Source organism: Panicum virgatum, chromosome 4N, assembly GCF_016808335.1.
Source record: "Panicum virgatum strain AP13 chromosome 4N, P.virgatum_v5, whole genome shotgun sequence".
Taxonomy (NCBI): Eukaryota; Viridiplantae; Streptophyta; class Magnoliopsida; order Poales; family Poaceae; genus Panicum; species Panicum virgatum.
The window spans coordinates 49054258-49076265 of NC_053148.1; the positions used below are offsets into that span (position 1 = coordinate 49054258).

Here is a 22008-nt window from a genome sequence, read left to right on the forward strand (position 1 = left end):
GTGGAAAAGGTCTTATCTGGAGTCCATTTCCAACAAACTTTATCCGGCTGATCGGACTGTAGTTGAATTGTCCTTGTCATGTCCCAAACACGAAGATAGTCAAGAATGACTTGGACAGTAAGAGCCCCAGAAATATCTGTAGTCCAGAGATCACCGTGCAATGCTTGTGCCACCGTCCTCTTTTTCTTGATTCGAGGACCCACTGTAGCACAGAGACAAGGTGCCACCTCAGCCAGTGACTTTCCATCGAGCCAACGATCAGACCAGAACAAGGCAGTGTGGCCATCCCCCAAATCAACGGATATCGAAGCTTGGAACATTGCTTCCACAATGGGCTCCTTCTCATCTGGTAGTAGATGCCATGGCCGAGCAACATCTGTACGCTTCATCCACAGCCACCTCATGCAAAGCGCATAACCGAAGCGCTGCAAGTCAAAGATGCCTAAGCCTCCAAGTTCCGGAGGACGACAAACTCTAGGCCATGCAAGCAAGCAATGCCCCCCTTTGGCCGATTGCGCTCCTTTCCAGAGAAATGCCCGTCTGATATTGTCAATACATTTGATGGCCCAAGGAGAGAGGCTAACAGCAAGGGCAGTATGCGTAGGAATTGCAGATAAGGTGCTTTTGATAAGAACAGCTCTTCCAGCGCGATTCAGCAGACCGGCCTTCCAGAACGGTAGTCTGTTTGCAACCTTGTCAACCAACGGTTGTAAAGCGGCCTTGCTTAATCGCCTTAAGCCCAATGGAATACCAAGATAGTGAATTGGGAATGGATCAATCTTGCCTGGAAAGTTAGTTAGAAGGTTTACAGCAGCCTCAAGGTCACACTGGATAGGTGAAATCAAACATTTGGACATGTTTGTTGTAAGGCCAGATGCACCAGCAAAAATGTCCACGACTGCCCTTGTGAGTATCAGGTCCTACTGAGCCGGATACAGAAAGATCACCACATCATCCGCATACAAAAAAGCTCTTTCCTTTACCATGGGGTGTAGTGTCTGCAGGAGCCCTCTTGTATCGGCCAGACTTAACAGGGCATTGAGACCTTCCATGACTAGCACAAACAACAAAGGGGATAAAGGGTCACCTTGGCGTAGCCCCCTAGCGTGACAGATCCTCCTCCCAGGTGATCCATTCAAGATGACTTTTGTGCTTGCGGATGACAAAATCAGTGAAATCCAGTCAAGCCAGCGCCTTGAGAAACCAAGGTGCCGAAGTAAGCTGAGTAAGAAGCGCTAGTTTACAGTATCAAAAGCTTTGGCGATGTCGACCTTGATAAGGGCTGAAGGCACTCTTTTTCTGTGCAAGAACTTAGCTAAGAGCTGCACTGCTTTATAATTCTCATGAATGAGACGGGTCTGAATAAAGGCGCTTTGATTTAGCTTGACAAGATCCTTCATGTGCGGGGCAAGACGACGTGCAAGTACCTTAGTCAGAAGCTTGGCGAAGCTATGTATTAGGCTAATCGGCCTATAGTCACCGATGGAGGATGCATCATTTTTCTTGCGAAGCAATACCATGTATGCCTGATTCACCAAGTAGAAGCTTCGGCCGTCAAGCACCCAAATGGCCTGGAAAGCACGCATGATGTCGTGTTTAATTATCGGCCACGCTATTTTGAAGAAAAGACCTGTAAATCCATCGGGCCCTGGCGCCTTGTCGTTTGGCATTTCTCCAATTGCCTGCCAAATTTCCTCCTCACTAAAACAATGGTCGAGCATAGTGTCACCAACAGAAGGCAAACCAAGTTCCTCAAAATTAATGTAGTTGTTCTGTATTCCCCTTGTGCCAAGCATGTTCTCAAAATGCTGAAAAACCGCATCCGCCATCTCGTCCTCCCTAAAGAGGACAGTTTCTTCCGTTCTCAGTTTTGAGATATGGCCCTTACGGCTTCTGTGACAGGCTTGTAGATGGAAAAACCTTGAATTAGCATCCCCTTCAGCAAGGAATGTGATCCTGGAACGCTGTCGAACTAGCGTTCTTTGCAGCGAGGCCAATCCCAAAGAACAAAGCTTACGGCTTCTGTGACAGGCCCTTACTGCTTCCCCATCTTATTGCAAAATATGCTCAGACACGACTGCGGGGGAAAAAAATCAGCTAACGTGGGTCCGATCCTTTGGTCACGATTTTTGTCCCGCATCGCTCGTGGTGTATTGCGCAATTCTATGGTTCAAAATATGATCTGAATCCTGCAATTATTGTGCTAAAGCACCGGGGCTGTGTGTTAAGTGTGTTTATTTACATTTTTAAATCAGAGCTAATATAGCCTTCCGATGTGGGAATCCGACTGTAGAAAGGCTCGAATTGACACTCCTTTTCCTGTTTCAATTTGGCAGGTGTTCAGTTTGATGCTAACATAATGAAAAGTTTGGTTCTCAAACTGAACACATCGAATTCAGAGTGTTTCTGTGGTGACCGGATAGATGTGCATAAAACTGCAATCAAAATCATTATCTCATAAGAGACTTTATTCAGATATTATCAATCTACAGAAATTCAGACAGCCCAGCTGAGTATCAAAACACTTGCTTCAGAATTTCCACCAAAAGCAGGCTTCAATTGTGAAGGAGACGCCTACCCAGCTATAGCGTACTTTGAAAATACGTCTACAGAGTTGGTTTGCAGCTCTCGTTGCCCAGTCGGCCGCCCACTCCCCACCGCGGCCCAGCCATTTTCCTCCGGCAAATTCCCACCACAGCGCGCGCGCGCGCTCCGCTCCATGGATGCCCCCCACTGCCCAGTCCGCCGCCATCTGCCACCGCCGCTCCAGCTCCCGCCCTTCTCGTCTCCGATTCTCGGGTACCGGCGCCGCGTCGCCAGCGCCGTGGCATGCTGCTTCTCCGCGGCGCTTGGAGACCAGCACCAGGAGCGGCCGTGGGAGTCCTACGACCGCGACATCCAGTCCCACGCCGGCTCCGACCTGTCCCGCTCCCTCGGCCTCCTCGCCGACATGCAGGCGGCCGGGGCACGCCCCAGTGCCGCGGCGTACGCGCGCCTTATCCGCGCGCTGGGCCGCGCGGGGCGCACGCTCGAGGCCGAGGCGCTCCTGCTCGAGATGCGCCGCCTCGGCCCGCGCCCGGACGCCGCGCACTACAACGCGCTCCTCGAGGGGCTGCTCGCCAGGGCGCACCTCAGCCTCGCCGACCGCCTCCTCCTCCAGATGGCCGACGACGGCGTCGCGCGGAACCGGCGCACCTACATGCTCCTGCTGGACGCGTACGCGCGCGCGGGCCGGCTCGAGGACTCGTGGTGGGTCCTGGGAGAGATGAGGCGCCGGGGCATCCGGCTCGACACCGCCGGGTACAGCATGCTGGTGCGCCTTTACCGGGACAATGGCATGTGGAAGAAGGCCACCGACCTCGTTATGGAGATGCAGGAGCTCGGGGTTGAGCTCGATGTTAAGATTTACAACGGATTGATCGATACTTTCGGCAAGTATGGCCAGTTGGCGGACGCACGCAGGATGTTCGACAAAATGCGCGCAGAAGGGATCAAACCGGACATTTTGACTTGGAATGCTCTGATTCTATGGCATTGTCGAGTTGGGAACATGAAGCGTGCTCTGCGATTCTTCACCTCAATGCAGGAGGAAGGGATGTACCCGGACCCAAAGATATTTGTTATGATCATCAGCCGGTTGGGGGAGCAGGGGAAGTGGGATGACATAAAAAGGCTGTTTGATGGCATGAAGAATCGAGGTTTCAAGGAGAGTGGCGTAGTGTATGCTGTATTGGTTGACATTTACGGGCAATATGGCCATTTCCGTGATGCACATGAGTGTATAGCTGCTCTCAAAGCTGAAAATACGCAGCTTTCGCCTCGCGTCTTTTGTGTCCTTGCCAATGCTTATGCTCAACAGGTCAGTCAAACTAGTGAACATGTATGGAATAAACTTTTATCTCATTTTTTCGCTATTTTGAATTGAATATAGTTGCAAATGTCTTTTCTTGCATCTTAATACTGCCTGTGAACATGTAAGTGTGTTACAGTAATGCTGTAAACTTACTCACACTTTGTTCTTTGTGAGAACAAGATGGACCATTTCTGGGTTGGGAACCATGATTTTCTATTGCTAGATTTTTTTTTTGAATAAAATTGCTAGATAATTTGATTTGATGACCTCCCCAACATCTTTGTTTACCTGTTTGGTGCAATACCTAACATAGATTCACAATTTTGTCTTTATTAGAGTATGAGATGGACCATCTTTGGGTTTGGAAATATGATATTCTGTAAATATTATCACTGCACTGGATCTCCGACATCTACCTGTTCAATGCAATACCTGATGTAGGCTTACAGTTTTGTTATTTTTAGAATAAGCTAGACCGATCTTCATTAAATAATATCACTGGATCACTGACATTTTTGTTTATCTGTTCAGTACAATACCTGATGTTACTAAATCTTAATGTAGTTGGTAGCCATTGCACTGCGAAATAAAATAGTAGTACCATGGCAAACAGTACTGTGTTGATATAGGCAGAAATGGTATGACTATCTTCCCCCATCTGATTTAGCACTCGAGCTGAACCAGGATTTTAAATGTAAGTACATTTGAGATAATGAGATTTGCTCCTTTTGGGTTTTTGATAAGGGTAAGTAATCACAGCTTGGCTCACTGCTGTAATAATCAGCTATTCTCTGCATGTGCCTTTTCCTTAGGGAAAACAGGTTAATTCACCCGTAGAACATTGATATCTGTGTGTCCCTGTGCACCCTGTTCCTCTAGGCGGCGCCCAGGCGGCGCCTAGGCGCGCTTAAGCGCGAGGCGGAGGGTCCCCGCCTCGCCTATGGGGGTAGGCGGAACCCTAGGCGGGCTGGGTCACCGGCGAGGGAGGAGCAGGCGGCAGCAGGCTGGCTAGAGAAAGAGATGGCGGCGGGTGGCGGACGGCGCGCGAGCAGGGGGCGAGGAGAGGCGGGCGGCGGGCGACACGGGAGCAGGGGCGAGGAGTGGCGGGCGTCGGGCGGCGCGGAAGCAGGGGGCGAGTTGAGGCGGGCGGCGCGGGAGCAGCGGGCGGAGGAGAGGCGGGCGGCTGGAGTGCGTGAGCAGGGGATGAGGAGAGGGATGAGGTTAGGATATGGGTTTGGGCTGTTTATGGGCCTTTCTATACAACTATTGGCCTACATGTGTCCTGTTTTTCTTTTTCTTATACACTTTTACTGTAAAATATGAATGGATTTAAAACGCCTAGGGAAGCGCCTAGGAGCGCCTAGGCTCCGCTTACTCCCGACTAGACTCTAGGCTGTGGGTCACCGCCTAGATTCCGCCTAGCGCCTAGCCGAACAGGGCCTGTGCACATGTTTCAGCCTGTGTGGATCATGTTGGCTGCTTACTCAAGGTGTTTCTATCTCTTTCAGGGGTTGTGTGAACAAAGTGTAAATGTACTTCAGTTAATGGAGGAAGAAGGATTTGAGCCAAATCTTGTTATGCTGAATTTGTTAATCAACGCTTTTGGCACTGCTGGAAGGCATTTAGAGGCACTGGCTGTATTCCAGCATATCAAGGATAGTGTATGTACCTTATCCTGAAATAAGATGAAAATGGGGATTTTTTTTTGTTGAGTATTGTTTCCATTACTATGCCATATTGATTTCTTCGCACTCCTGATTACTTGTTCTTTTTTTTCTTAGGGTATGAGCCCAGATGTTGTGACATACACTACACTTATGAAAACATTCATGAGAGCAAAGAAATTTGAAAAGGTCTGCCACTTTATCTCGGTTTTTGTTAACATAAAATAGCCATGCGTGGTAACCTGCACACAACCTCGATTTGAAATGTATTGCTTTAGGGTCGTGGCCTTCAAAACTTTCAGTTTTCTTGATTGGGATGTAGAGTATAAATTATCTGATGCTATTGAACTTGTGGAGCATCACAACTCACAAGATTCCATGTACTTGATTAATCTAAGAAGATTGAAATTATTCTGATCCTGGCTGGAATAGGTATCTGAAGTTTACAAGGAAATGGAACGTGCTGGATGCACTCCGGACAGGAAAACTCGAGAAATGTTGCATGATGCCTCTGTTATATTGGAACAAAGAGGATGTGAGTATTTCATTTGCAGCTGACATGTTGGACTTGAAGAATGAATGCAGTGGTTGAGTGACGATGTATGCAAAATGCTTTGACAGGTATCTATTGAAATTGGAACACTTGCTATTCTAAATGGCCCAGGTGTCAATGTTCCTAGTGTCTTGCAAATGCATGGTGAAGAAATCATCTGAAAGGAAACAGAAGGTGGGTATTAGTTTTACACCTTAATTTATATGCTATCGTTTCTCTAGTTCTCCTATTCGGATGACACTATAAGATGGATTATCAATTTGCATAAGTTGTTCCAAGTAACTAATCCACCAAGTAGACATTTAATTTTGTGTTATCAGTTTTATCTACTGCTGATTTGATGAAAAGAATATCTGGGAAAAAAACATTTGATTAGACTATGGAAGTTTGATGTCCATCACCTTCTATGGTGTCACTATGTATATGTAAATGTTGCCTTACCATATGAACATGTCCATGACCTCTCCATTTCAACTTTGAAGGCCTACTTGATTTACTTCCAACATATCAGCTAATCCTTTGATCACACTTGATAGAAAGTTCCCTTTCATCAAGATGATAGCTCACTGGTATTGTTCTCCTATGCTGGGAAATAATGTGCCTGCAAAAAGTGGGACGATCACAGGATACTCTTCGTGTCCAAAACTTCGAAAAGTTTATGTTGCACAGAGAGGTGAACAAGGTCTGGGGTTTACTGATGCTGGTTTGCACTTCGGTGGCCAATCAGGATTTTTACTGGTATGCTTTAAACTTGAGTGCAAATGTCAATCAGGGTTTATGGTCAAAGACTCAAAGTAACCCTATCAGGCATAAAGATAGAGTAAACAGAAAGCGAAAGAGTCATGAATAATGAGAAGGATATTGATAAGTATGGGGATGAAGTGCATCAATATTGTGGAAATTCCTTATGTTGCTGTCATTCTGAGTCATATCTTAGGAACTTAGTACGACAAATAAATGTAGAAAAATATTAGGTGTACTGATTATTGACTTTGTGACTAGATTCAGCTAACTACAGGGTCAGCTTATGTAATCAGCCATCATGTGGCTTCCAGCCAACTATATTTTTCACTAATTACAATACCTACTTTTCATTTCTCTCTTTTCTCTGTGATAAGGCTGCTTAAATTCTGCTTTATGGTAATGGACTGTAAATTAAAAGCAGGATCAATCAATTAAGATTCAGGCATCACTATTTAAGAATTTATTTGTCTAAACACTTGATGCACAATTAATATTAGAATTGCTAACAGTTGATGCTATTTTGGTTCCTGAATTAACTTTTGCACCCAATAGTGTGTTGTCATTATTGAATTTATTTATAGGCTTCATGGTGCATGGGCAATGGTTTATACATGTACACAGAATTAAAAAAAAAAAGGAAGAACATATGAGCAGACATTAACAATAGTAGTTTTTTCATCTTTCTTGTATTACTCATGCCCTCCTTACATACTGATTTCGTTCTCACATCTTTTATCACACAGAAAAACAGCATATTTTCATTTCCCCTGAAACCTCGAACTCTTATGCTAGCTCTGCTCTATAGTAGTACCATAAGCATTTGATAGATTTGTGATCAAGGCAGTGGAACTACTAATAAAGATGACAGGCAAGGGCGAAAGGCGATGGCTTTCGGTCACTTGAGCTCCTCGTCGTCTTCGCAGTCACTGAGCAAGTCGTCAATGGCCGCCGTATGAATCATGCGCGCGGACGCCTGCTTGACCCAGCTCGCCATCTTGGCGGTCTCCCTGCTGACCTTCACCTGCTCCTCGAGCGCCTTCTTGAGATTGCGCTGCTGCTCCTTGAGCTCGGTGACCATCCTCCTGTTCTCGTCGCCCCACTCGCCGGAGTCGATGCCGAGAACGTCGCCGTCCCCTGACCCATGGACCTTCTTGCCCTTGGTCGGCGTCCTCTGCAGGGGCTTCCTGGGGCTGGGGGAGAAGCCGAAGCAGCACGCCTGGCGCGGCGGCGGCGGCGAGGGAGAGCCGTCGTCGTCCCGGCCCCTGTTCCGCTCCCGCAGCGTCGGCCGGCCCCGCCCACCTGATCCGAACAGCTTCTCCAGGTCCTCGTCGTCGTGAACCGCCGGGACGGTGGCTGGAGGGCGCAGCTGCGGCGGCGGCGAGGAGTCGCCCTTCTTCTCGTCCGCCTCCGCCACGCCTCCCTGTGGCCGCTCGCCCTGGACCGCCGGGCTCGGTGGATGCTCTTCTTGGACCGCCGGGGTCGGTGGATGCTCTTCTTGGACCGCCGGGGTCGGTGCGGGCGGCTGTTCAGGCGCAGCGCTCAGCCGCGGCGGGTCAGGCAGGGTGGGGTGCGGCGCGGTGGCGCTGCGGCTAAGGGTCTTGACGGGCGCGGCCGGGGCGGCGGGGAGGGACTTGAGCTTACGGAATCGGGACTCGAGGCTGGACGGGAGGGCGGAGTCGTCGGCGAGGTGGGCGGCGTTGAGCTTGGCGATCTGCTCGAGCGCGATCAGGTCGGCCGCCTCGGCGAGGATGGCGTCCACGGCCGACATCTTGCCGCCGGCGCCCGAGTACGCCATAGCGGCGCCGGTTGCGTGGAGGCGCCGGGGACCGGGATGAGAGGGGGGAGGGGGAAAGAGAGTGAGCTAGTGTGACCTGTGACTGGGAGCTGGGAGAGCGATGGGAGCGGGCTGCCGTTTCTCTTGTTGGCTGTTTAGATCACTAAAATAGTGTTAAAAAAATCACATCGGGTACTGCGGCACGTTATAGTATTTTTTTATTTGTAGTAATTGTTATCCTACTATGACTTAATTAGGCTCAAAAGATTCGTTTCGTCATGTACATTAAAATTATACAATTAGTTTTTTTATTTATTTATATTTAATGCTCTATGTATGAGATAAAAAATTTGATGCGATAGGTGAATAGTAAATTTTGGAGATAGAAATTTTCGAAGTGGACAAAGCCCTTGTCACGTCCGGCCCGTGGTGGTGAAGCCTGGTCAGGTGGGTCCGCGTGGGCCAGCGTCGGATGCCTGCGCCGCTGCGCGGCGCTTTTGACCGTTGCGGGCGGCGGCCTGGACGCGCATGAAAAGCTGAACGGTGCCGGGTCGGGCAGGCCCGGGGCGCCTCGCGGCTTCTCCGGCGGCGTGGCGGCTGACCGTGGACCCTTGTCTGAGGTGCGCCGTGAGCGTAGGCACGATCGACGACGTCGACAAGGATTCGAGATCGGTGATGCTGTGTTCATTTGGTCGTGGCTGATGGCTGATACTGATTTTGTATGAGAGAACAATATTGTTGACTGACTAGTAGCTGATGGCTGGTGTTGATTTAATATGAGAACAGTACTGCTGGCTGGTTGACTGACAAGCTAAGCGAACACAAGCCTATCACACTAAAGAGAATCTTAATAGATAAAAATATTAAATAAATTTTAAATACAAAACTAATTGTAAAACTCCGAAACTAAACTGCAAGCTGAATCTAATGAGGGTAATTAATTTATAATTAGCAAATGGTTACGGTAGCATCACTGTAGTAAATCATGGATTAATTACTTTCATTAGATTCGTCTCGCGAATTAGCACCCATCTATGAAAAAAAAATTATAATTAGATTTTATTTAATATTTCTAAATTTAAACTTTAGTCCCTGTGATTCGAGATCACACACCGATTCGGTTTTCATTTCACCATGAATGGTGACGACAGGAGAGCACTGGATCCATTCCACTCCAGCCAGTGGGGCTGGGCATTTGAGCATGGCAGTAGTAGTGTCTAGTGTGATTGGCGTCCTGTCCTTGTGCGACTTCTTTTTTTTGAAATGCCTTGTGTGACGTTTTGATGATAGCTTCTTGATGGAGAAAGCGTGGCGTGCCGGATGGCTCTTCGATTGATCCGGCCATCAAAGTCGCAACCACCAAGAATGGTACGGTAGGCTGCAAATGTTAGGTTACACAAGTGGGTGGTAGTCGACCGGTCACATAGGGTCCAACAACGCTCACTGCCGCCGCCGCCACTCGCCCCGCGGGGTGGCGATTGCAGCGGCGGCTTTAGGGTTCTGAGTTGCCGGAGTTGGAGGAGTTGGAGGCGGCTTCCATGACCGGCGGCTGTAGCGGGAAGATCGGGGGCGGTGGTGGCGGCTCGATCGGTGGTTAAGGAGAGAATGCTCGGCCGTGTTGATCTAGTGGAACTGGATCTCTGATGGACGATGTTCGGCAGCGGAGGCAAGAAGGTCGGAGCTGTAGTGGCAGAAGAGGCGAGGAAGCAGAGAGGACGAAACAAGATAGATAGGGAGAGGGACTTGTACGACCAAACAACTCCCTGGTACGTGGTACTTCACGGGGGGCGGTGCATGTTTGCATAATTGCATCCGGTATTGGGTACGACATTTTATCGTCTTCTGGGCCGTCGAAGATCCGGTACGAGGGCTGGACCCAAAACTGGCCCATAATGCTTCTAAGTACGTAGGCTTTAGTGAGAGAGAAAAGATTAATAATGGGCCTTGTGTGCTGAGAGGTATTTCTTTCATTCGTTTTGAGCTCTCTCTCTCTGGTAGCAGAAATGGTCAATTTAGGGCTCGTCGTGTAGCAGCAGTAGCAGCCCAAACCCTTCTAAAAAAGAGGAGGTAGCGGCCCAAATCCTTATAGCAGCCCAAGCACAACGAACTCGTGATTTACGTAGTAATAATCAATTGCATTTTGAATTTCTTTTAGAAAAAGACATACAAACCCGTGCAAAACGTTTTATTGCTAATGACGGCTCAGCTCTGTAGCAGCAGGACGACAACACACAAATGGCAACAGGCAGCCCGTTCGGATGGGCTAGAGTGGCTGGGCTGCTCAGCCCAGCGAAACGGCTGCCCAGGTCCAGCCGAACGAGCCACAGCCATGTAGCCAGCTGCAGGAGAACCAGCCAGCCAGCCGTCGTAACCAGCAGGACGACAGCACACAAATGGCAACAGGGTTACCGGTCTCTCCAGCGCCGCGGAATGCAGACGCGAACGCTGATAGCCCAAATGGCAATTGGTAGCTGGTAGCCCAAATGGCAATTGTTACCTCGACCAAACAGAGATTCCCCCTGAAAAAGCTTTCACTAACCACAGAGAGGCTTGCGGACATGTCCACGTCGCAGTATTTGTTTTGCCAGCAAGCACAGCACATGTGCTGCCAGTTAACATTCGTGTCCAAGCTCACGTTGCCACGTGACTGGGAGTGTCCACACTTCCATGATGTCGGAGAAAACGAAAGGCAGCAGCAGTCCCCGATTCTAGAGGACGGTGAAAGCCATAGTAATCTCAGTGGTAGGATTTTAACCTTTCCCTGGGGACTTTGGGAGCTTCTGGTTGAAACTCCATCAGAAGAGGTTTCCCGAACCCTGTTTCTGATTTCTCAAGCCCGAATTTCTGGATCAAGAGCCGGGAAATCATTTTTGTATGGCTCGCGTTAGTCAAGCGCAAGAGGCTCGTGTACATTGGCGGAGCATGCGCAAGAGGCCACGGCAAGAGGTCGAAAAGCAGAGGGGGGGTTGGAATTTGGAGGTGGACGCACGCGGAGCTTGGCGTCCATCAGATTGGACCGACCCGCTCGCCATCCTCCCCGGCCGGCTAGTCTACGGCTTGGAACTTGGACCCTCCCGTCCCTTCCATCCCCCCCGGCCAGCAAGCGCCGCGAATCTCCCGTTCAGATCCCTCGCCCCACCTCCCCGCCCCCGCGATCGGATTCCGGAACACTGTAGCACAAGACTCATTTTACTGTTCCGATTTGAGTACTGCAGAGCATCCGGTGCCCCCGCGATCCGATCCTTCGTCTCCTCCTCCCGTGTGTCGCGCGGCATCAACCCGTCGGGTGCTCGAGTCTCTGCGGATTCTCGCGTGCTTGCGAGTCAACCTGGACTCCCCTCCGGTCAGGATTGCTGGCTCTGCCTGCCGCTGACCCAGGAGGAGGAGGAGGAGGAGGAGGGAAGAGCGCGCGGCAGCCGGCGATGGACGCCGGAGGAGGGGTGCGGGCGCAGGGGGTCAACCCGGACTGCCCCAACGCCGCCAACCCCTTCCACCGCTGCGCCGAGTACTGCCCCGTCCCGGCCCCCAGAGCCGCCGCGCCCAAGCCGTCCCCGCCTCGTCCCCGCCCGGCGCAGAACGGGACCGGGCATGGGGACGGCGCGAGGCGGGTGGTTCCCGCTGCCGCCGACGACTCGGAGGCCGGAGCGGAGCGGGCGGTGAACCCGGTCTTCCCCGTCCCGGCCCCACGAGCGGCGGCCAAGTCGCCCCCGCCGCCGCCTCCGCCTCCGCCGGGGCCGGGCCACGCGGCGCAGAACGGGACCGCGCACCGCGACGAGGAGGAATGTGAGATTACGGCCGCCGACGATTCGGAGGAGGAAGGCGAGCGCATCGAAGAGTCTCCGCATGTTGGCGGGCCGAGGAGGAGCCCGCGGCCGCCGGCGAAGGACGAGGAGGCTGCACGAGATGGGCAGCGGCAGGCGGTCAACCCGGACTGCCCCAACGCCGCCAACCCTTTCCACCGTTGCGCCCAGTACTGCCCCGTCCCGGCACCCAGAGCCGCGGCCATGCATCCACCGCCGCCACGGGGAGACGAGGGGAGCACGCGCAGTGACCCTGGCGACGTGCACCCCAGGCCGCGCCGCCGCGACAAGGGCGGTGGCTCCGGGGGCCTCCCCTTCTACGTCTTTCGTAAGCTCCTCTTTCTTTCTGTCTGCAACGACGGCGTCCGTCGCGGAAGCTCCGCAAGCATATTACCATCTTCACGCGCTCCCTTAAGAGAGTTCCATATTTGTGCGAGTCATCGCAGTGCGCGAAGGTTCCGATGCAGACGGCAAGAAGGTGGATCCTCGCTGCCCCAACGCGGCCAACCCATTCCACGTCTGCACCGACCATTGCCTTGCCAAGATGGCTGAGGCCGGACGCTCGTCGGAGGGTGGCAAGTCGCCCTTATCCATCTTTTCTCGCCACTCACGCCGTTCCTCGTCCTCCTCCGAAGGTTGTTGCTTCATCACCTGCTTGCCAATGTTAGCTGGTCTCCTACGAGTTGACGTCTTAGGCAGCTCGAGGAGATGAGCAGCTTATTGGCAATTGCACTAATAAATTTCCGTGTCTGCTTGTTGGTTGCATCAGAGGGTAGTGCGAAGTCAGCTGGAAGTAGGAAGGTGGATTCAAAGTGTCCCAACGCCGGCAATCCGTTCCATGAATGTGGTGAGCATTGTGCCGCCAAGATGCAGCAAGTGGAGCAGCACAAGGGGACCAAAATGCAGTCCCCACGAAAGAAAGGTAGAGCATTGCATACTGATGGGCATAGGCATACTCCGTGTCTCTGGTGCTATGGAACCCATGCACTAATTAGTTCATTGCATTGCAATGGTGTGGTTGAATTGTTATATTGGTCCTCCTGCCAACTGTTTGCCAATTATGTTGGTTGTCATCCAATAAATTCATCAACTATTTTATGTTTCATTAAATTGTAGAGGGAAATTGTGCCTGTATTTGCTTCTGTTATATGTAAAGATGTTACCTGAGGGTTTCCTTCTGTTATTTTGAATTTGCATTGCCGTAACCATATTGGTTGTCATTGCAGGTGGAAAGAATGTTGCGTTGGTTCAGAATTGGAAGGTTGATCCGAGGTGCCCTCACGCGTCTAATCCATTCCATATGTGTGCCCAATATTGCTTTGATCATTTGAATGAAACAGCGCAGACAAGTGCAACCAAGTCAGGTGTGTTGTTCTGGTCTCCCTGAAACTTCACGCATTGTACACATGGGATTCACAGCATTGCCGTAAGGGTCAGTGAACTCTCTCTGGCTGATATATTTATACTTTGCAATTTATCTGTTTATTTTTCAGATAAGAAAAAAGGCAAGGCTGTTTCTAAAGAAGTGAAAAGAGAAATCAATCCAGGTTGTACCAACGCATCCAACCCCTACCACGAGTGTGGTGAACACTGTACGAGAAAGGGTGATAGGTAGATGGGGAAGGTAACTACGCTCACTAGTTCACTATATTTTAAGAATAATTGGTCAATTGATGATAACTTAAGAAAGCATTCTTCAATTTTGATGAGCATCAAGCCAAAGTTAGGAGGTTTTAAATTTCAACTTGCTAGGCCCTTTTCGACCAAGTTAAAAATTTGGTATTGTAATATGCTTAGCAAACTTCCTCTTGACTGAGTCCATGACTTATTTAAGGATAGCTAATTATCTTTCGGTCAATTGCCAAATTAATGTTGATCACACAGAAAGCGGAGAACCTCTGTAAGGCTGTCCCTGAAGAACTCTCAGGCTTCTATTGTTCAATACTCTCCATGTTTTTATTGTAGAGAATCAAGGCCCCGTTTGGCAGGGCTTCGGCTCTTCCAAAAACAGCTCCGGCTCTGGCTCCTCAGATGGAGCGGCTTCTCTGGTGGAGTTGGAGCCGTTTTAGAAAATGTTTGGCAAAACAGCTTCACTTGTTAGATTGATGTGTAAGCCGCGTGAAGCCACGATTTCATGGCTTCACCTTGCCTGTGTAAGCCGCCGACGGCTTCAGAACCGGCTTCACGTGTGAAGCCGGTCCTGAAACAAACGTTTGGGAGGGCTTCACGTGAAGCCGCTCGTGAAGCCCTCCCAAGAGCCGTGCCAAACGGGCCCCAAATATGTAATGCACGCTTATGTTCTATCTTTTCCTTATGCACGCCACTCTAGAGCTGGTTAACGATTAGCTCATCACGTTGACAAATGGAGTACTAAAAGATATTGTCCTCTTCATTATTGAAACATAAACGTTCTTTTTTTATAGCTTGTCTATATTTCTTTCTCAAATACTTTGATCTTTGATATTGTGTTATTGCGCTGCCTTTGATCGAATATCACAATTTGGACTTGTCTGCACAGCTGTGTCATACAAAGGGTCACTTGGTAGATTTGATTTATTTGACAAAAACTTCTTGCTATGCAATAAAACTTTATGCTAGCTGCCATTTTTGTTTGCTGTACCATCTCTTTAGCTTTTTATTGGTCGACTTTCTGCTCTGGTTATTTGTTCCTTTGGTAGTTTCTTTCAATTTCGGTTGAACCTTCCCCTTTTTTTTGGATTTTTAATAGTGACATAATGGCTCTATGTTGAATATGACTTGTTACAAAACTTAGCCTTTTACCCTCTTAAATTATTTCCCCCTGGTCAATCTTTGAAAATTTGGTATGTCAATCGTCCTTGCTGCAGATTGCCGATTTTTTCTTTAATGTAAAATGGAAAACCTAGCCATCTCGGTAGTTGGATTTGCATATACAAAGATATGAAAAAAAAGATACTGAACATAATTATCACATGGCCTTCTTCCTTTGCTCATGTGTTTCGGTTAGACCAGTGAGGCTTCCTTCTTTGTTGGGGAGATGACATTGACAATATCTTCTTTGTGCTGTATAGGCTGTCGAGACAAGGCTTCGGATAATTGATGATGGTGAAAAATAAGTTAATCCCATTTACAATAGACTTTGAGTAGAGGCTGTGTTTCTCACGGCTCCATTTTGTAGAGTGGCTGCAGCTGTTTCAATCTTCGCAGTGTGCTTCCATATATATTTTTTCATTGTGCCATTTACACCCTCGCACGCATATATAGGACCCCCATGTAATGTATTTCCTGAAGGTTGTACAAATAGAAGCATCCTATTTGTTCCCCTTTTTTTTGCACTATAAAGCAAGCAGGTTTTCCATCCCATCATCAGTGTCTTTCCTCATGTTTATTATTCGAGGAAAAGGAAGGAGGTGCATTAATCGCCGGCGGAGCTGTGTTTGTTAGCAAGTCGTGTTTGTAAACCAATATTTGTGGCCATTTAATTACCACTTTTCATTTCGTCATCGATGAACAAAGGGACGGCTCTTAATGCGGTCAGAGGTCACCTCCTCTAACAGGAGTATGTGCTGCTCTTTCTGGTTGGAAGATGAAGCTTTCTTCTTGGGCGATAAGGAGGATCCTTCCAGAATCTGTGGCGGCCGTGCAGTTGCGTGTCAGCATCAGAGAACTACAAGTCCTTTGTTGCTGGTACAGGACAGATAGGCCTGTATGTCTGAATTCTGAAAGGGTTGCTTGAGCCGTCGAATTCAGGAGGCCCCGGGTCTATTTTTGACCGCTAGAGGTGGGGAATTGCTGGACCCTGGAATTCAGACGAGGACTCTGGTTAGTTGGTTGGTTGCGCTGAAGCCGTCGATTTCAGGCTACCATTCTCGTTTTTGACTATCGAGGCCAGATGCGGATGCCTCGCCGTCCGGGTGACGAGCTGGATGACGCCGGTGCCGAACATGCGGTCCGCAGGCGTCAGGACGGGGCGGAAGACGAGTCGCGCCGTGCGGGCGCGCCCATTCAGCTCGGCTCCGGACAGCACATCTCGGGTTGGTGGTCGTGCAACTGCAGCGAGCCGTATGCTCCTTTCCTTTTCCTTCTACTATTCTGGGGGGTCGCTGGCGAAGCTGCTGCCATTTATTGTTTCAAAAGAAAAGCTGCTGCCATTTTTTTTTATTTTTTTCAAGGCATTCTAATTTTTTATTAAAAAGGGACAACTGGGCTTTTTTGGAGGAAAGGTCCAAGTGGGCTAGACAGTTTACGTGCCTTTTGGGCCACACGAAGGAATCCGCATGAGGAAGGCCCAAGCATTCCGAGTCCAAGCTCGAAAACCCAAACAAATCGAGCGACAAAGCCCAGCCCAACACGGCCTCGCCGCCGCCGCCGCCGCGTTTCTTCCCGTCTCCCTCACAACCCAATCCCCACCCGAGCGAGCAGCCAGGTCTCCGACGGAATCGAACCGTCCCGACCCTAACCTAGGGCTCCGTCGATCCCCCGATCCCGCTCGCCGATGGGGGAGGGCGCCGTGGCGGGGCCGGCGGCGGACGGGAAGTCGCAGCCGGAGTGCATCAACTCGTCCAACCCGTACCACGAGTGCTCCGACTACTGCCTCCGCAAGATCGCCGAGGCCAGGCAGCGCCTCGACGACGAGCTGCCCGACTCGCGCCCGCCCGAGCAGCGCGCCGTCCACCCGGACTGCATCAACGCCTCCAACCCGTACCACGAGTGCTCCGAGTACTGCTTCAAGCGCATCGCCGACGCCAAATCAGGTGCTGCGACCCATCCCTTTCCGTTCGTAATGTCGATTTTTTTTTGGTAAATTTAGTTGGTGGTCAATTTGCGTGGTCATAAAGTTGTTGGTTGCTTATGGTTTGTAATTTCTGGATTGTCATATTGTTAGGGTTGGAGCGTGGAGAGCAAGAACAGCCTGCCGCTGGTGCTGGCACGTCTGATGCCGCAGAGCAGCAACCTGATGATAATGAAGGTGAGAAGCAGGAGGACGCTGGTGCCGACGATGGTTACCCCGAGATGACAGAAAAGCAGAAGAAGCTGTTTCAGCTGCGTCTTAAAATGGTATTGTAATCGGTGATTCCGGCCAGTTCATTACCTAGTGTACCGTATTATTGTCCTGCTGAGTATCTTCACTCATTCCCTTGATGTTTAATTAACTTCAGAATGAAGCAAGGAAAGCGAACCAGCAGGCGATGGTTGCTGAGAAGAAGAGGATGGAGCCTCGTGGTGAGAGTCGAGGTGTTTCTAAGCAGAAGTGGCTAGAGGACAGAAAGAAGAAGATTGGAAAGTTGCTTGACTCAAATGGCCTTGATATGTCAAAGGCTTACATGCTTGATACACAGGAGACAGCAGAAGCGAAGTACAAGAAATGGGAGAAGGAACCTGCACCTTATGGGTGGGATGGTGAGCTCATCTTTTCACTCTTTATTGCATTCATAGTGGTTTGATGCATAAAGAAAAAAAAAATCTTACAGTGAAATATCAGAAGAATGCATAGACTGGTTCACTGGTATTGCACTGACGTGCAAAAAGCCAAAAACTGATAATACACTGCTGTTTGGTTATTGTACAGTCACTCTTATCATCTCATGTGTGTTGTTTAATCTCTGGTGATTCATAGCAAAAAAGGATTATTCCAGTGGAACATCAGAAGAATGCATAAAGCTGGTACTGTTATTGCAATGACGTGCAAATAATTGATGAAACACGACTGTTTGTTTTTTGCACAACCACTCTTCTATGTGTTGTTTAATGTCTGGTGGTTTGCTGTTTTTTCACATTAGGATCTAGCTTGAATGTGCTCGGCTGATTAGGCATTAACCTTTGGATGATTTATGTCAATGATATTTCTTTCACTGTTTGATTGGATAGAATTTAAATTGTGTGGAACATAATTTTACTTATAATCACAAGGCAAAGTCCACTAAGCTTGGTTCATCCTGGATATGCCCATTGAACCAGAAAAATAAGCTAAGTTTGTTGGCAACATAAGGGGAAATATATAGGATTAGCAAATGCCTGCTATCATTTTCCTTGTATGGTTCTGCTGTAACCATTTACTTGATACATATAACTAATATTCTATCCAAGCCATTTACTTGCTACATATAAGTAATATTCTATTGCCATCTGAGTGCCTTCTTTGTTTTTTTGTACCATCAACAGTGTTCAATCTTATGCGCAGTATATTGTAAATCTGAGAACTCATAATGTGCCTTTCTCTATTCGAATCGTTTACCTGCATCTGAGAGATGTGCTTATGCTTACAGTTTTCAATCAGAAGACCTTGTATGATGCATACAAAAAGAGGACCAAGAACATAGAGGTTGATATGGATGCGTACAATAAAGCGAAGGAAGCTGATCCTGAATTCTACCGTGATGCCTCTAGTCTCCAGTATGGGAAGGTACTGTCAGTACTGTCATATCACATCAACAAATACTTCATAGTCTTGTTTAAGGTCCATGTGGAAATTAAATCACTCTTTAAATCCATTGGTGTTTTGCCTTGCTCAGGTGTCAAATGTCCCAGAAGAAAATATCAACAAAATGGTCAAGGAGCTCAAGGAGCGTGAAGAGAAGCGGAAATCCTTCAGCAGGAGGCGCAAGTTCAATGAAGACAAGGACATTGACTCGATCAACGACCGGAATGAGCACTTCAACAAGAAGATCGAGCGGGCCTTTGGCAAGTACACGCTTGAGATCAAGAACAACTTGGAAAGAGGGACTGCCTTACCTGACTAATAAACCTTGCACAGCATTACCTTCTGGCATTGGAGCTAACCACTCGACTAGCAGCGAGTGGACCTGTTGTTTTCTTTGGCGTGGTTACTTTCTCTACTTGTAACTTGTGGGCGACAATTTCACTTGGAATTGTGAGATACCCGAACTGGGTTGTAATGCCGCGAGGCTGATGCCATGTACAAACAGTTGTGTGTTCTGCGAGCTGAATGAGTAATAGTGATGGTTCCTTTTATGGTTATAAATGCTGGGCCTAGGCATGTCCTCCATTACTGAAAGAAATTGTTGCTTTACTTGATTCTATGTTGTGGTACAAATGGTCTGAACAATGACAGATTATTATGAATTCATGACCCAAAAGCACCCGGATCAGCAGCTGTATGCTAGCGCCGGAGATGACACGTGGTACTGCAGCCTTATTCTATTGGCTGATGTTTTAATTTTTTTTCTTGTCCATGAGCACATTGATGGTGATATCCTGTTTGACCCTCACTTACGTGGTAGGTCAATTTAGGTGGGGTGTGTGTGTGGTGGTCTGACTCCTGGCAAATGGTAGCTTGAATTTGTTGGCACAGTCACTTGAATTGGTACTTCTGATCTAATCTCTTCTTGCCACAATTGACTAGGAGATTACAGACCTGGAATGCTTCTTTCTAATAACACTTGATAAACAAGTAATAATTAACTAGGTACATACGCTCCATTTTCTGATTCCAATGGCTGTGGAACGGGACAAATTGAAATGCCTTATGATCTGTTACTTCTGATTTTTTTGGTATGTTCAACACTTCAAATGACTTGGTTTAGAGTCTCTGTTTATGATGCTCTTCATGATGCATTTTGACTTGCTCATGGTGCCCAAGTTCTAACAGTGAGTTGCTAGGAGATTCTCTGGTTTCTACAGAAGTTCATGGAAATTGCTGATAAGATGGCAACCATAGGATAATCCTCAGATACCCTTGCTGGTGTCCCTAAGACAACATTGGCCATCATTACATGTCAGGCACACCTCGAATTTAAAGCCTGACATGTCATGGATGGTAAACAACAAATCAAACTACCTTAAGATACCGAGTACTGATTCACATGTCAGGCAGTGGCCGAGGGCCCAGGGGCAGGGGGCAATCAGGCCTGGGGGGCAGCCGGTCCGCGGTCCGCCACGACGCCACCGCGCACAGGCGCACGCCAGTCGACCGAGGCAAGCCAAGTGTGAATCAATCAACCAAGGTGAGCAGTAGAGCACATGATTGAAATTATGAATAATTTGTGTGGTCGGTACTTAATTATGCACTACTAATATGTATGTCGGGCTGTTAAATTTTTTTTTGCACTACTTGAAGTTTTGAATACCAACATTCCAAATCCTGGGCCCGCCCCTGCTTGGGCAGAGGCTTAAAAAAAGATCAGCTGTTGACTAAAACTCTAGTTTCAATGAAATAAAGCCACAAATAGCAGTAGCAGCAAAACCTTTAAGCCACAAACAAGTTGGGGGTGGGCTAGACAATTAGATATAAAACTGAGCCAAAAAAATGATAGCAAAATTAAGGAAGTCATTAGTAGTAAAATTTGTAAAGTATTAAAAGGTGATCAATAAGGTACATGCACGTGGATGTCTGGATTTCATGCAGATAATTCTTTTAGTGTGTTTTAATCCTTTAAGTATCTCTTTATTGCCACCACCTCGAAATGGTTTGTTCTCAAGGTAGCCCAGTAACCCACGTGACAACCTCTAAAACCATGTAAGCACTAGAGGTTGTCACTCAGAAAGACAAGCATATCGTTATGTGTACTTTCTAACATACAAACTGTTGTATTCTTTCAGTATGTTCCAATCCTTTAAGTATCTCTTTAATCTTTATTGCCTCCTTTCTAAAAGTCCAAGCCTAGCTCTCTTGAAACTAACCCTTCCTTGTCTGACTAAAACCTATCACCACACGTTCATCTCAACTACGCTTAACTGCTAAACATGCTACTGCTTTAATCATAACAACAGGGACAAAACAAAGATGGAAAATCTAAGATATGTATAGCAGAGAAACAAACATGGTCATTTTGTCCCTTCATGTTGAAGAGTCACTGTAAAAGAAGTAAATAGGAAAAAAATGTATCACTAACAAGAGTAGTATTGCTATAAGATACATAAATGATGCTTGCTCACTACAACAGTCCAAGCAAGTAGAATTGCTACCATTGATGCATTGTACATTAATTATTGCCTCTATAGATCGAACACTAACAGTCCAAGCAAGTAGAATTGCTACCATTGATGGATTGTACATTAATTATTGCCTCTATAGATCGAACACCAGAATGTCAGTATGGGAAAAGAAAAGCTCCACCAGAATGTTCTGACAAGCAGAAAAGTCTAACTAAAGCACCTAGAATACATTGCCTTTTCATTACAGCTCAATTCTTCATATATTATTCAAAGAAATCTACCATAATGACACAAGACCCAAAATATTAGAGAATACACTATACCACCACCTCAAAATGGGATAAACATGACTTGAAGGAGATGTGTTCTCAACGTAGCCCAGCCACCACGTGAGACGACCATTAAACTTACATATGCACTAGAGGTGGCATGATCTACTCATCAATCATTACTATAAAAAAAATCATGTATACAAGTATAATTATAAACCTATAGAAAAGAGGTTGTCGCTCAGACAGATAAGATCAGCGGCGGAGCCAGGGGGTGCTCCAACCCCCCTACAACACATGGACCCCCCCCCCCCCCAAGCACCCCCTACAATTTTCAACTATGAATTAAAAGGAGGAAGAGAAAAATGAGGAAGAAGAAGAAGAAAAAAGAAAGGGAAGCAAGAAGAAGAAAAGGAAGATGAGCCCCCCCTAAATCCAAATTCTAGATTCGCCACTGGATAAGATAACATCCTCAGT

The 22008-nt window shown here is 48.0% G+C and overlaps 4 protein-coding genes across 8 annotated transcripts; 3 read left to right on the plus strand and 1 right to left on the minus strand.

Annotated features, from left to right (window-relative positions):
- Positions 1-2653: 2653 nt before the first annotated feature.
- On the plus strand, positions 2654-7171 carry LOC120668771 (pentatricopeptide repeat-containing protein CRP1, chloroplastic-like). Of its 4 annotated transcripts, none has more exons than XR_005672558.1 (6): positions 2654-3859; positions 5362-5514; positions 5635-5706; positions 5950-6052; positions 6139-6244; positions 6553-7171. XR_005672558.1 is itself a non-coding variant. In XM_039948566.1 (5 exons), the coding sequence occupies exons 1-5, from the start codon at positions 2720-2722 to the stop codon at positions 6147-6149; spliced, it is 1479 nt and encodes a 492-aa protein (XP_039804500.1). In that variant the 5' UTR covers positions 2654-2719; the 3' UTR covers positions 6150-7171. The 4 variants fall into 4 exon arrangements, 1 of the variants encoding a protein (XP_039804500.1); XR_005672557.1 differs by having other exon boundaries at positions 6607-7171; XR_005672559.1 differs by having other exon boundaries at positions 6682-7171.
- A 296-nt stretch (positions 7172-7467) lies between these two features.
- LOC120668772 (CREB-regulated transcription coactivator 1-like) lies at positions 7468-8716 on the minus strand. The gene has a single exon (XM_039948567.1). It carries the CDS (start codon positions 8607-8609, stop codon positions 7710-7712), a length of 900 nt encoding a protein of 299 aa, XP_039804501.1. The 5' UTR covers positions 8610-8716; the 3' UTR covers positions 7468-7709.
- Positions 8717-11515: 2799 nt separating this feature from the next.
- Positions 11516-15730, plus strand: LOC120668773 (translation initiation factor IF-2-like). Of its 2 annotated transcripts, none has more exons than XM_039948569.1 (6): positions 11516-12716; positions 12835-13023; positions 13158-13310; positions 13615-13752; positions 13870-14012; positions 15439-15730. In XM_039948569.1, exons 1-5 carry the CDS (start codon positions 12011-12013, stop codon positions 14001-14003), a joined length of 1320 nt encoding a protein of 439 aa, XP_039804503.1. In that variant the 5' UTR covers positions 11516-12010; the 3' UTR covers positions 14004-14012; positions 15439-15730. The 2 variants fall into 2 exon arrangements, with proteins under 2 accessions (XP_039804503.1, XP_039804504.1); XM_039948570.1 differs by having other exon boundaries at positions 11527-12716; positions 13882-14012.
- A 994-nt stretch (positions 15731-16724) lies between these two features.
- Positions 16725-19386, plus strand: LOC120668774 (pre-mRNA-splicing factor syf2-like). The gene is made up of 5 exons (XM_039948571.1): positions 16725-17121; positions 17253-17425; positions 17527-17767; positions 18634-18770; positions 18880-19386. The coding sequence occupies exons 1-5, from the start codon at positions 16863-16865 to the stop codon at positions 19105-19107; spliced, it is 1038 nt and encodes a 345-aa protein (XP_039804505.1). The 5' UTR covers positions 16725-16862; the 3' UTR covers positions 19108-19386.
- The last annotated feature ends 2622 nt before the right edge of the window (positions 19387-22008 follow it).